At 38.7% G+C, this 13,881-nt stretch overlaps 1 protein-coding gene across 2 annotated transcripts in view; it reads left to right on the plus strand.

The window, feature by feature from the left end:
• Positions 1-13,881, plus strand: part of PTPRB (protein tyrosine phosphatase receptor type B) — a 101,073-nt gene that overhangs the window by 77,165 nt on the left and 10,027 nt on the right. For both annotated transcript variants that reach the window (XM_016152326.2, XM_016152327.2), the window contains 8 exons: positions 3,442-3,548; positions 8,848-8,947; positions 9,773-9,856; positions 9,963-9,980; positions 10,099-10,180; positions 10,796-10,886; positions 11,586-11,662; positions 13,376-13,510. In XM_016152326.2, the coding sequence (XP_016007812.2) occupies positions 3,442-3,548; positions 8,848-8,947; positions 9,773-9,856; positions 9,963-9,980; positions 10,099-10,180; positions 10,796-10,886; positions 11,586-11,662; positions 13,376-13,510 (694 nt within the window). The remainder of the gene's footprint in view (positions 1-3,441; positions 3,549-8,847; positions 8,948-9,772; positions 9,857-9,962; positions 9,981-10,098; positions 10,181-10,795; positions 10,887-11,585; positions 11,663-13,375; positions 13,511-13,881) is intronic.

A 13,881-nucleotide genomic window follows, 5' to 3' on the forward strand; every position in this document is an offset into this window, starting at 1 on the left:
TCGTGGTGGGCTAGTGAATGTGGTTGTGGTGTTCCTTTTTGGAAAGGATTCTAAGGGCAGAGTTCCTGGTGACCCACTAATTTTAAGCCATTTCCATACTAGGTCATTGCCTCATTCCTGGGTTCCTGAGGGTTTGTATTCATCTGGATCCATTTCATACTTTGCATTTGCACCTAGGATGCATTTTCATCCTAGAATTTCAGAGCAGAATATATCAACGTTGTTCTATCTAATGCTTTTATTTCATAGGTGAGGAAGCTGAGGCATTAAGAACTTTAGGGACCATTCGACTTATCAGCAACAGAGAGAACTAAGCCTCAGACCCTCTGCTTCTTAGCTTGGGCCCTTTTATCATCCCTCTAACATAAGTTATTACTATTAAACCAAAATTAAGCCAAGAGGAAATAAGAGAAAGATTTGAACTAGGAATCATAAAATATAGTTTGGTTTCTCTAGCATCAGCTTTCTCTATAATCTTGAATGAGACATGGACTCTCCAAACTTGAAATTCTGAACTTCTAAAGTAAAACAGTAAGCTTCCTTATATTGGAGAGGTTGAAGATGATCAACTAAAACCGTGTTTGTAAAAGTTCTTCCACACTTATAAATCACTTTACAAATATGAGAAACTCTTAGGTACAGTACATTAGCAACACACTCTAACTCCTCACCTTCCCATTTAACATATGTTGCCTGCTGGTCACCCTTTGGGGACATCTCATGGTAATTCAGTTAAGTCTGTTGTTCTTGATACAACTTCCGACTCGGAAAGTGTCTTTTAGAGATGGAAATCATAGATGTGGTTGATCGATGTCATCTTGTTCATTTTCTAAGATCATGCTTCTACCCGGGCATGAGTTAGAAGGAGGGGACAGAGGGTCAGAACAATTTTCCCTGGCCTGTTACTACTTCTGCAGTATTACAGGACATGCCCAGATGCTTTGGGGTTCAACAAATCTAGACATTTTTTCAAAGGAAAAAGGAGTCTTCCATTCACTTTCATGGAATTAAAATTCACACTAGAAAAAATTTTGTCCTTGTAAATCGTCTGATACTCTATCAGAAAACATAGTCTGAGAATCTCAAGATAGAAAGAACTGAAGAGGTGTCCCAAGCCAATTTTTAATTTAGTGCAGCAATGCTGTCCTTCAGCACCAGCCTCTGCTAAGGCCTCAGCAACCGAGCTCACGACCTATACGGGTAGCTCAGACTCTGGATGTTACAGAGTGAAGTTGTGTTCCTAAACTACGCCTCTCTGACTTCAGCCTACTGAGCTTCTCCCTTCAAGAAGAAAAATCACAATGCCTGTTTCCTCTTCTACATAGCAGCCTTCCTTAAATCTGAAATCAACTATCATGTCCTTCTGAGTCTTGTCTGCCATCAACCTGGTCAGTCACTTCCAATAATCTATAATGCTTCCTAATATTTGTCCCTAGAAATTGAGACAGGCATTCAGACTGGACCCGACTCACCGAGAGAGCATGAGTCTTTAGTCCTGTGGTAGATACGACAAATAGGCTTTTCATCCAGGCTGAGGTTACAGTTCTGTGTTTTAAGAGCTGCACCTTGCTTGCTTATTGAATTTAGAGCCAGTGCATCTGTACGCCCCATCCCACATGGGCACATAGACGACCACTTCAGCAGCTCTCCTGTTCAGATGACTGGAATAACTCCTGCAGCGTTCTAGATCAATGTCTCACTGCCACTCTTAAATCCAGGATAGCCCAAGCAAAGCTCCTCTTTCTCCAGTCTAGCTCCCATTTCTACCAGTGATGCCATTTTTCTCCCAAATGACCTGAGCTCAAACCTTAGAACTGTCTTTGATTCCTCCCTTCTGCTCCACAGACCAGGCCCTGTCTGGTCCCTCTTCTCTCCGTGCCTTTTACCCTTCTCTCTGTCCTCGGCGCCACTAGCCCAGGCCAGGACCCTAGGTTCTTGGCCTGGACTATCACGGTAGTCTCTTAATGGATCACTCTGCTCCCTGCTGACCCTTTTCTGGCTCTTCCTCTTGATTTCCTACTGTTCTTCTACTTGGAGCCCTGTGCTCCAGGCCCAAACACGTGGTTTCCTCTGAATTTCAGTATTCCTCATTTGCATTGTAATATATGCTTCTTTTACTCTTTGCCTTCTTTCTTTATATTGGAAAACAATATAAAGGAAACACTAATAAGGAAAACTGGTTTTCAAGAGTAGTGACCATCTCGCTATAACCTCAGCAATTGAATATAAATAAGGTATTTAATAAATTTGTATCATAATGACAAGGGAATTTAAAATATTTTTAGATAAAAGGCTCTTTAGAAAATAGTGCCAAAAAGATGGGAGGTAGGTAATTTTATTTGTAATGTAATGTTCGATGTAAAATTATATTTGTGTATATATAATGTTATTTTAAAAAACAATAGCAGCAATAATATTAATAATATTGACATTCGACCCATTCGACTGCTCTAATGGACACCTCAGATTTACTTCCCAAGCCCCTCGACAGTCTCCTCCACAGTTTCCTTGATGTTAGTAAGTGGCACCTCCACCCTTCCGCTTGTTCTTTGGCCAGACACGTGGAGTCATCCTTGATTCCACTCTTTCAGATTCCATACCCATCAGCAAATCTTTTAGCTCTTTCTTTGAAATATGCCACACTTGTCACTACCGACACTACTACATTCTGACCCAAGCTAGCATGCCCCACCTGGCCTATTGCGTACCCTTCCAAGTAGTTTCTCTTCTACTGTTGCCCCTTCCTTCTATTCCCCATGCTGTAGCAGCCAGAGTGATCCTGGTAACACCTTCTGGTGGCTTTCTATGCCTCTCGGAACAAAAACCAAAACCCCCACCGTGACCTCCAGTGATGGTCTGGCCCCATCCGCATCTCTGACCTCATCTTCTACCACTCTCACTCACTCACTCACTCACTGTGCTTCAGCCATGCCGGCCTCCTTGCATCCAGGCATGCTGCTGCCTGGAATGCGGGCCTGGCTCACTTCCTCTCTTTCCTCAGGTTTCTGTGCAAATGTCCTTTTGTCAAGGACACCCTTCATTAACCATGGTGAATAAAGCAGTGTACATGCCCTTCGCCCATTGCTTTTCATCTCCCTTATGCTGCTCTTTTATTTTTTATGGTACATGTCACCATTTGGCATATTATATTTGTGTATTTATTACCTGACCTTTTTCTTGGGTAGTAGAGACTTTATTTTGTTCCTTGCAGTATCTCTAGTTCCTGGAACAGGGACTAGCAACAGTAGGGACTCCATGGATATTGAATGAGTGAATGAATGAATGAATGAATGAACAAACAAACGAACCCAGGTCTATCTAATTCTATAATTCATATCCTACCCTGCATACTTATTGACAGGTGCCTGCCCTATTTCTCCTTGAACATGTTTTTTAGTCTGCTCTACTAATTGTTCCTAAACAAATCTGCTTTCTTTTCAGAATCAGCATTCGGGCTTTTACACAGCTATTTGATGAGGACCTCAAGGAATTCGCAAAGCCACTCTATTCAGACACATTTTTCTCTTTGCCCATCACCACCGAGTCAGGTAAGGCTAACTTTTCCATCTACACATTCTACAAACCACCAAGTCACCTACAAAGGCCTCTAGTGGAGATACATACTTGGCTGATGGTAGAGGGAGGGTTTATTTTCACTTAGAATTTAATCTTTATGTGGTTATGGATTGATGTGGATTAGAGGAATTATACATCTTCTATAGGGGAATGGGTTGAAAGGAGATTAATCTAGAAAAGATAGAAGTATCAGATTTTTTTCCTATTGAAGATAATATTTGGTATAAAACATTCAAATCAAGAACCTGAACAGGTCAAAATATAAGTAGACACAAAAGGCTTTCCATCATAAGTGGGAATGTATATATGAATACACATAGAAATTAATAGAAAAAAATGAAGAAAAAATTGCAAAGTATTAACAAGGAATAACTCAAAGCAGTAGAATTGCAGGTGGTTTTTTTCCCTTTTGTTTATTATAAGTTGTTTTTACATTATAAGAGATGTTAACTTAAAAGGCTTTACATGAGAGCATTTGAAATCTTGCTCCCTGGTATATTGCATCAGTTTGACTCAAATAAATACATATAAAAAAATTTTTTAAAAAGGTATTTACATAAGTTTATGAAAGAAATTTCTCTAGTGTGTTAAAGGGAAAGCCTGAGTATAATAGCAGCTAATATTTACCAGTCGTCTTCTCTATGGATGTACAGTTTTAAGCATTATACATATAATAATTTATCCAATCCTCACTACAACCTTTTGAGGTAGATACTATTATCATCCCCATTTTATTTATTTGTTTGTTTATTTATTTTAAATTCAATTTTTTAAAAAATTTATTGTTGTTATTTATGCCTATAGCACCTGGTCTTCCTAGGTGGTATCCCATCGAAGTACTAAGCTAAACCCTGTTTAGCTTTCAAGATAATACATCAGGCTTGTCCAGGGTGGCATGGCCATGAACCATAGCTCTGCTGGGGCACAAACCCAGGAATCTTCTGCATGTAGAGCAGACATGCTAACCACTACACTACGGAACCACGTCCTCGATTTTTCAATTATAGTTAATATCCAACATTATTTTATATTAGTTTTGGATGTACCGCACAGTGGTCAGACATCTATGTAATTTACAAAATCATCTACGCAATCAGCCTAGTACCCACCTGGCACCATACATAGTTATTATGATTTTATTGACTGTATTCCATATGCTGGACTTTACATTCCTCTGACTATTTTCTAACTACCAATTTGTACTTCTTAATCCATTCACCTTTTCCACCCAACCATCCAACCTTTCTATTGGGCAACCATCAGTTTGTTTTCTGTATCTATGAGTCTGTTTCTGTTCCGTTTGTTTGTCTGTTTTGTTCTTTAGATTCCACAATAAGTGAGATCATATGGTATTTGTCTTTCTATGTCTGACTTACTTTGCTTAGCATAATACTCTTTAGGTGAATTCATGTTGTTGCGAATGGTAGGATTTTATTCTTTTTTATGGGCAGATAATAGTTCATTGTATATATGTACCATCTCTTCTTTATCCAATAGTCTTTTGATGGGCATTTAAGTTGCCTCCATATTTTGGCTATTGTGAATAATGCTGCAGTGAACTTAGGGGAGCATAGATCTTTTCGAATTAGGTTTTAGATTTCTTCAGATAAGTACCCAGAAGTGGAATTGCTGAGTCATAAGGTAGTTCTATTTTCAATTTTTTGAGAAACCTCCGTACTGTTTTTGTAGTGGCTGCACCAATTTGCAATCCCACCAACAGTTCACACAGGTTCCCTTTCTTCACATTTTTGCCAACACTTTTTGTTTGTTGATTTGTTGATGTCGGCCATTCTAACAGATGTGAGGTGATATCTCATTATCTCATGTAGTTCTAACTTGCATTTCTCTGATCATTAGTGATGTTGAGCATTTTTCATATACCCATTGGCCATCTGTATATCCTCTTTGAAGAAGTGCCTATCCAAGTCCTCTACACATTTTTTAATTAGATGTTTGTTTTTTTGGTGTTGAGTTGTATGAGTTCTTTATAAATTTTGGATATTAATCCTTTATCAGATTATCACTGGCGAATATCTTCTCTCATTCAGTAGGTTGTCTTTTTGTTTTGTTGATGCTTTCCTTTGCTGTGCAAAGCTTTTTAGTTTGAAATAGTCCCATTTGTTTATTTTTAAATTTTTTCCCCTTGCCCAAGAATATGAAACAGAAACAATATTACTAAGAGCAATGTCAGAGAGTTTACTGCCTATGTTTACTTCTAGAAGTCTTATGATTTGGGGTCTTACATTTAAGTCTTTAATCCATTCTCAGTTTATTCTTGTATATGATGTAAGAAGGTGGCGAGTTTTATTTTTTTTTGCATGTTTACATTTATATCCAATATTCCCAACACCATTTTACCTCATTATATATATTCTTGCCTCCTTTGCCGCAGATTAATTGACCATGCAGGTGTGGATTTATTTCTGGGCTCTCTGTTCTGTTCCATTGATCCATGTGTCTGTTTTTATGCCAGTACCAGGCTGTTTTGATTGCTGTAGCTTTGTTGTATAGTTTGATACCTCCAACTTTGTTCTTCTTTCTCGAGATGGCTGTGGCTATTTGGGGTCTTTTCTTATTTCATATAAATTTTAGAATTATTTGTTCTAGTTCTATGAAAAATGCCATTGGTATTTTGACAGGGATTGCACTAAATCTATAGATTGCTTTGGGTAACATTTTAACAATGTTAATTCTTCCTATCCATGAGCATGGTATATGCTTCCGCTTATTTATATCTTCTTCAGTTTCTTCTTTCAATGTCTTATAATTCTCTGAATATGTATTTTTTACCTCCTTGGTTAAATTTATTCCTAGGTATTTTTTTAATGCAATTGTAAATGGGATTGTTCTCTTAATTTCCTTTTCTGATAGTTCGTTATTGGTATATAGAAATGCAACCATTTTCTGAATATTAATTTTGTATCTTTACTAAATACATTTATCGGTTCTAATATTTTTTTTGATAAAATCCTTAAGGTTCTCTGTATATCATCATCTATTTTAAAGGTGAGGACCTGAGGTACTAAGAGCTTAAGTAACCCAGATTTCTGTGCAAATGTCCTCTCATCAAGAAGACCTTCATTGATGATGCTGAATAAAGCTTAGTAGAACTGGGAAAGATAATAAAGCTGGGATTCTGGCACTTTCTGCCTGAATCCTTAACCTCTGCACTGCACTGCCTTGGAATATTTCCATCAGGCTGAGAATAGCATTATGTTCAGCACATTGTTTCTTGAAACCATTATCTGTCCCAGCCTTTCCCTGTAGCGAGTATTTCACAATGCTTGATCTCAGGAAGTTCTTCTTTATAGCTAAAACAATCTGTCATGCTGCATGACAAAAAAAAATGACTCAGTCTCACAAACACTCCCATCTATTTATGCCAAATATAGAGATAATCTCTCACTTTTCAAACCAAAAAGAGATCAGAACACAGTTAAGAGGATTTAGGCATATTTGCTTATAATTTAATGTTAAGTAAAGGCTTTGTAAACACAAATTTTCCCCTTTGAAATATTGTTATACAACAAAAATTGTATATAATCCAGTGAAGGAAGATAGTAAGGATATATTTAAAATAGAATATTAACCACATTGAAGAAAAGATGATTGTGTTGATTTGATGAGTCTTGAAAAGCAACACTGAGTAAACAAATTCAGAGGCTTAAAATGAAACTTCAAAAATGAGCTACTCCACAGACCTAAATATAAAAGCCAAATATAAAATGTTTAAAAGAAAACATAGGAGTAAATCTCTGTAAGCTTGGATTAGGCAATGGTTTCTTAGATATGAAAAATAGATAAATGGGACTTAATCAAAATTTAAAAAGAGACCATGAAAAAAGTGAAAAGACAACTCACAGAATGGGGACTATCTGCCAATCATATATCTGATATCTGAGTGTTTAGAATATCTAAAGAACTCTTACCTTGTAACTCAACATGTAAACACAAATAATAAAGGATGTGAATAGACATTTCTCCAAAGAAGGTAATACAGATGTCTAGTAAGCATAGGAAAAAATGCTCAGCATTATTAGTCATTAGGGAAATATAGATCAAAATGATAAGATACCAGTTCACACCCACAGGGATGATTATAATCAAAAAGACAATAATGAATGTTAGCAAGGATATGGAGAAATTAGAACCCACATTCATTGCTTGTGAGAGTGTAAAATGGTGTAGCTGCTTTGGAAAAACAGTTTTACAGTTCCTCAAAATGTTAAACCTAGAGTTACCAACTTACTCAGCAATTCCACTCCTAAGTATATACCCAAGAGAGATGAAAACATATGCCCACACGCAAATTTGTAAATATGCTTATATCAGCATTATTCATAAGAACCAAAATATAGAAATAATTCAAATATCTATCAATGGATGATTACATAAACAAAATGTGATATAGCCATACAATGGAATCTTATTAGTTTATATAAAGGAATTAAATACTGGTTAATGCTACAATATGGCTGAACCTTGAAAACATTACGCTAAGTGAAAGAAGCCGATCATAGAAGACCACATATTTATGATTCAGTTTATGTGAAATGTCCAGAACAGGCACATCTATAAAGACAGAAAGTAGATAGTGGTTTCCAGGGGCTAGGGAGAGAGAGGAATAGAGAATGATGATAGTTAAAGGGTATGGGTTTTCTTGGTAGTGGATAATGAAAATGTTATAGAATCAAATGTGATGATGTTTGTAAAACTGTGACTATACTAAAAATCATTGAATTATACTATTTAAGCTGGTAAATTGTTTGGTAAATGAATTATACTTCAATAAAACTGTTTTAAAAGTGAGCTACTCTTCCTGTTTATAAACTCTTAGTGGCAGTATCATACCAGAAAATAAAAATGAGATTTTGTTAAAATAACTCAGATATTCACTGGATTTGCCAAAGTCCCAGATGCTGTTACTTGTTTCATATAAATGAAATAGCATTTTTATTTTGGTAGTAAATAGAATTTTTATTCTGGCCTTTATCTCTTGTGTGCCACACTTTACAAAAGAACTAACAAGTTCAAATTCCTTTAAAAGCTAAACACCATTAATTTCAAAAGTGGCCGACAGGGTAGTAGCCAGCATTTCATCTTCTCAGCCTTGAACTTCCAGCTTTTAGATAGTACATGGCTCAGTGTGGGTATCGGTTAAATTCTCCTGTAATGTTTAGTAGGGAGGTAGGGCTTAGGTAGCTCCCTTACTGGGTCTTTAACACTAATGTTCCCACCTGGGTTTGTTGTTTCCAATCTGGATTATTGTAGAGCCTTTGTTTGGAGTTATTGAAGGTGTGAGTGCTGGTCTGTTCTTAATTGGCATGCTGGTGGCCGCTGTTGCCTTATTCATCTGCAGACAGAAATCAGGGTGAGTACAAAGGTTCCTTTGGTGATTGGGCTCACACCTTGAAACATACAACTGTAAAAGCCCTTTAGCCTGAACTGTAAGAAGGGGAAGTAATTTAGTTTCTCTAGGTTAAATGACCTTTGTTTCTCAAGAAAAACAAAAGTCAAACCCTAAAACCATGACTCACTTTTTCAGCCTTTCTATGTACCGTTAATGAATGTTACCTTCCTAAATGACTGAGAGGTCCTGTGTAGCTTCATCTGAATGTGAAAGAACCCCTTTTGCACAGGGAAAAAAAATATTGTGTGTGGTTCAGTCTCCTCATGAAGACAGAGATGTCTACAAAAGCTGTATGCCCAAGTACTTTTCTGAATTATGCTGAAAAGTGTGGTCGACATTACCATATCTGTCATGCTAATTTAAGGAGAGACCAAAAAGAACCAAATAGCATGTGGTCCCAATGCCACACTCTCTTCTCTCAGGGAACTTCTTTTATTTGGCACATTGTTCTCTCTCTTGCAGTCATGTCTTGCATCTAAGGTTTACTGGGATTTTTTTTAAGGAAGGTTTTATTGAGAGTGTGGGAGGTGATTGTGACCTGTAGCCAAAAACCAGAAGAAAAATCTTCAGCTATTGCAGAGATCCGTTTCTGAGTGGGAAAAATCTATTTCTTCTTTATGCTCTTCCTCTCTTTCCCTCCCTCAAAGAGACGTTGGCTGAGTGTAAATCTACATGAATACTGAAAAATCCATATTTGCACAAACATGCACAGCCTAACCATAAATAGAAAAATTTGTTGAAGACAAGTTTTATAATCAGAATATGATCCTCTTCCTTACGTTGCAGCCATGGTCGAGAAAGGCCCTCTGCCCACCTGAGCATCCGCCGAGATCGACCATTATCTGTCCACTTGAACCTGGGCCAGAAAGGGTGAGCACCACATCTTCCTTTACACAATTTGTTGAAAGATGAGTTGATTGTATTATGCGAGGTTTGCTAATGAGGTCTTTATTCTTCTTTTGGCTTCCCTGCACAGTAACCGGAAAACTTCTTGGTAAGAGAGAAAACTCATTAATTACTATATTACCTGTTTTTGAAATACAGCTTCAACTGGTTACGGCATTTTTCTCTTCAGTAATTTTCTTTCCTTTTGTGTTATGTTTTAACTCTAGCCCGATAAAAGTAAATCAGTTTGAAGGGCACTTTATGAAGCTGCAGGCCGACTCCAACTACCTCCTATCTAAGGAGTACGAGGTACGACTCAGATGCAGGGATACTTTGGCACCCTAGTCCTTAGCAGAATTTCTATCCTACCTTTTACCGTGGAATCACAAACCGATTGGGGAGTTAGGTTGACACTTAGGATCCCGGCTGAGCACTCTTTTATGCCCAAATCCCTTCTCTGCATAACATACCACCTAGTCTCACAGGCCAGTTTGATCTCCAGACTAACAAGGCAGACAAAATACTACCTGGATCAGACGGATGGTCGGAAAGAATTAACAAATTGCAAATACAAAACGAATGCTATAAGTTACTTAATCTGGCCATTTGCTTGATTAGGAGACAATTTGGTTTGGTGAAAAGTGCCCAGGCTTTGGATTTGATTCCCAGCTTTGCTACTCATGTGACCTGGAGAAAGTTAGTTATCCCCTCTGAGCTCTATCTATAAAATGGAGATGGGAATACCTCCTGTGGGGCTGTTGTGGGAATCAGAGCTAATGCACGTTGAATACTAGGCATTCCATAAACAATAGGTAGTACAAATCCTAGTGTATATTCTCATAGTATTATGTATCCCAAGAATTGTATGATTTGCCTTATCCTGTTTCACATTCTACACTTGCAAAATTCTTTTTGACCTAATAGGACTTAAAAGACGTGGGTCGAAACCAATCGTGTGACATTGCACTCTTGCCGGAGAATAGAGGGAAAAATCGATACAACAATATACTGCCTTGTGAGTTTTGTGTTGAAATTTGTAACACCGTCTTCCTCTAGTCATTTTTCCTCTTTTCCAGGAATAAAATGGGACTAAAGAAATATGATATAGCTGTATTTGGAAGATCTGAGGCTCTAAATGCTTTTAAAAAGAAATGACTTGTATGTCTCTCACATGGGCAAAGACCAGCTTAAATTCTGGTTCTCAGAGGTCTCTTATGCTGTTGACATTTCACCATGTGGCCCTACTGCTTCTCCTTAGAGGCCTCAAAGCAGTAACAGAGATAACAGCAAAGGCGAACCTAGGTGTATTTAACAATCTCCAATTAGCAATTATTATATGTATTTTTATTATTCTTACCCTATTATGTGAAGCAATAGAAGGTAGTTTTTCTGGGTTGTATTTATTCCTACATTGAAGGAGAGCTGGTCCCTCCTTGGGCAAATGTTGTAGTGTTACAAAGGAAAGCACAGAGGGGACTTTAAAGGGTGTTTGGTTGTTTATTTGTTTGTGTATGTGTTTATGAACCACTTATGTAACCTGGGGCCAGTTAGTTACCCTGTCTGAGCCTCATCTGCAAAATGGAGATGAGACTACTTCCCTTATGGGGCACTTGTGAGTATCAGAGCTAATGTACATCAAATAATCATTCCACAAACTATAGAGACATCACCTCAAGCCTCAGTGACAAATCTGTCTCAATAAACTTCCTTCCAGATGATGCCGCTCGAGTAAAGCTGTCCAATGTAGATGATGACCCGTGCTCTGACTACATCAACGCCAGCTACATCCCTGTAAGTGAACCACTAGGCTGCGGGGCCCGGATGAAGCTCTGATAGGTGGAAAGACTGGCAACAACTCTCCTCCTACACTCCATCAGTGTTCCTAGGTCTGGAAGCATATAGGTTTTAGAAGACCATGTCTGATTGACATAAAACATGGGGTGTCCAATTTGATCACTGCTAAAGCCCATTTTTCAGAATGGCTGTAGTCACAAGAGATTGTAATGGGCCCAGGTTGCATTTTCACAGGTTATTTTCTCTCTGCAGCCTTAGCCATATTTAATGCTCTCTCAAGAACCTGGACTCCTCCTGATAAGACTGCCTAGGTAGGGAAGCTGATTCAAAGTTATTTGGATTTTTGAACACCACAGACACAATTCAAAGGTTGTGTCAAACTTTTGGGCTCAGATTCTGGCTAACTCCCTACAGCACACTACGGTAGAAAAGCTTCAGGGTCAGACAGATCCAAGTTTCAATCCCGTCTCTGCCCCTTGCTGACTCTGTGACCTTGGGCAAGTTATATCACCTCTTTGGGCCTCTATTTTCTTTTCCAAACAATGAGAATAAATAATATTTCTCTCAACTAATCATCCTCCCTCAATAAACACTTGATAAGTGCTAGCAATAAGTCAAATACTGAGCTATGTACAGGATAACGTAAGATAGATAAGGTCAGTGCTCAGCAGAGTTGGAGCATCAGGAAATGAGATGATGCGTGAGAAACAGGCTAGAGCAGTGCTTCCAACATTAATATACATCCATGTCATCTGAGGGTCGTGTTAAAATGCAGATTCTGGTAAAGCAGGACTGGGCTGGGACCGGGGATTCTGCATTTCTAACAAGCTCTTAGGTGAGCCCGCGCTGCTAGTCTAAGGACCGCTCTCTAAGTGGCAAGAAGCTAGAGGTTGCCACAGTAGCTTCTGGAAGGAGAGCATCACCCAGCAGAGAGAAAGATAAAGGAAAGCTCAGCAGAGCAGGCAACATGCTGAGACTTGGAGGATAAATAAGGAATAGCCAGATGAGAGTCAATGTTTGGGTGGGTGGGGCGTGGGAGTGCCAGAGGTGACATAATGAAGAAGCCCTGAGGAGAGGCAAAGAGAGAAAGAGCTTCGACTGGGATCTGCAAGGAATTCTGTGTTGCTGGAGTACAGAACGAGTGGGTGAAAATATCCTAGCTCGTAGAGTTGTGGTTAACATTAAACAAGATCTGTGAAAATCCTGACCTACAGCATGTTATATGGTGGGTGCTCAATAAACAGTGGTTTCTCTTTCTTTAAGTTTCCCTTGCATGACACCTCTTATCAACATTCTAATGTCAGTTATCCAAAATGATGAAAATCTTCTAAGTTAAATAGGGAAAAAGCCTGATTAAAGTCAATCCCTCAGACAGTCTACATACACTCACACATGTACACACACACACACACACATGTACACACAAACACAATTGCAAGTGAAATGTCGTCTAGATTGTCGCCTGCGTCCTCCATTGCCTTTTAGAATAGACCCAGCTTAATAAAAGGGAATTGAGCTCTTAACAATAGTTCCATGTACTGGCCTTCGTCCTTCCTCCTCCCAAGCCTTGACACTTGTGTTAGTATCTTTTTCTAAAGATAGGGGCTTGGCAAAGACCTACTTATCACCTAATCTTCAGTGCTAATCCTTTGTTTATAGTTTTGAAGAGGCCCATTGTTTCTGACTCTCCATATTGTAAATTCATTGCAGGGGAACAATTTCAGAAGAGAATACATTGCTACTCAGGGACCGCTTCCTGGCACAAAGGATGACTTCTGGAAAATGGCGTGGGAACAGAATGTTCACAACATTGTCATGGTGACCCAGTGTGTCGAGAAGGGCCGAGTGAGTAAACAGCCTTCCTCACTTCCAAACTTTCTTTCCGACACGTGAAGGGAATTCTTCCCCATCATCACAAGTTAAACCCACAAAAGCCAAGTAGGGAGCATGTGAGAGCATGGTTAGTTAATTAAGCCGCTCAGTTAGAAAAGGCTCTAAGCGATGACGCCCAGTTTGGATTCTGGGTCTGAAGTTTCAGTGAAAGGTCTTTCCATTTGAGGACTGGAGATCATCAGAAGTGCCCATGACACAGAAAGATTAACTGGCACTTGTCACCTCCATCCTTCAGTGTATGATGAAAGGAAATGCCTTGCTGGAGTCGCTGCCCCTTCTTTTATGAAAGAAGGAGGAATGAGCTTTGGACTGTGTCTGAAGAC

Source organism: Rousettus aegyptiacus, unplaced genomic scaffold (genome assembly GCF_014176215.1).
Source record: "Rousettus aegyptiacus isolate mRouAeg1 unplaced genomic scaffold, mRouAeg1.p scaffold_m13_p_2, whole genome shotgun sequence".
NCBI classification, from domain to species: Eukaryota; Metazoa; Chordata; class Mammalia; order Chiroptera; family Pteropodidae; genus Rousettus; species Rousettus aegyptiacus.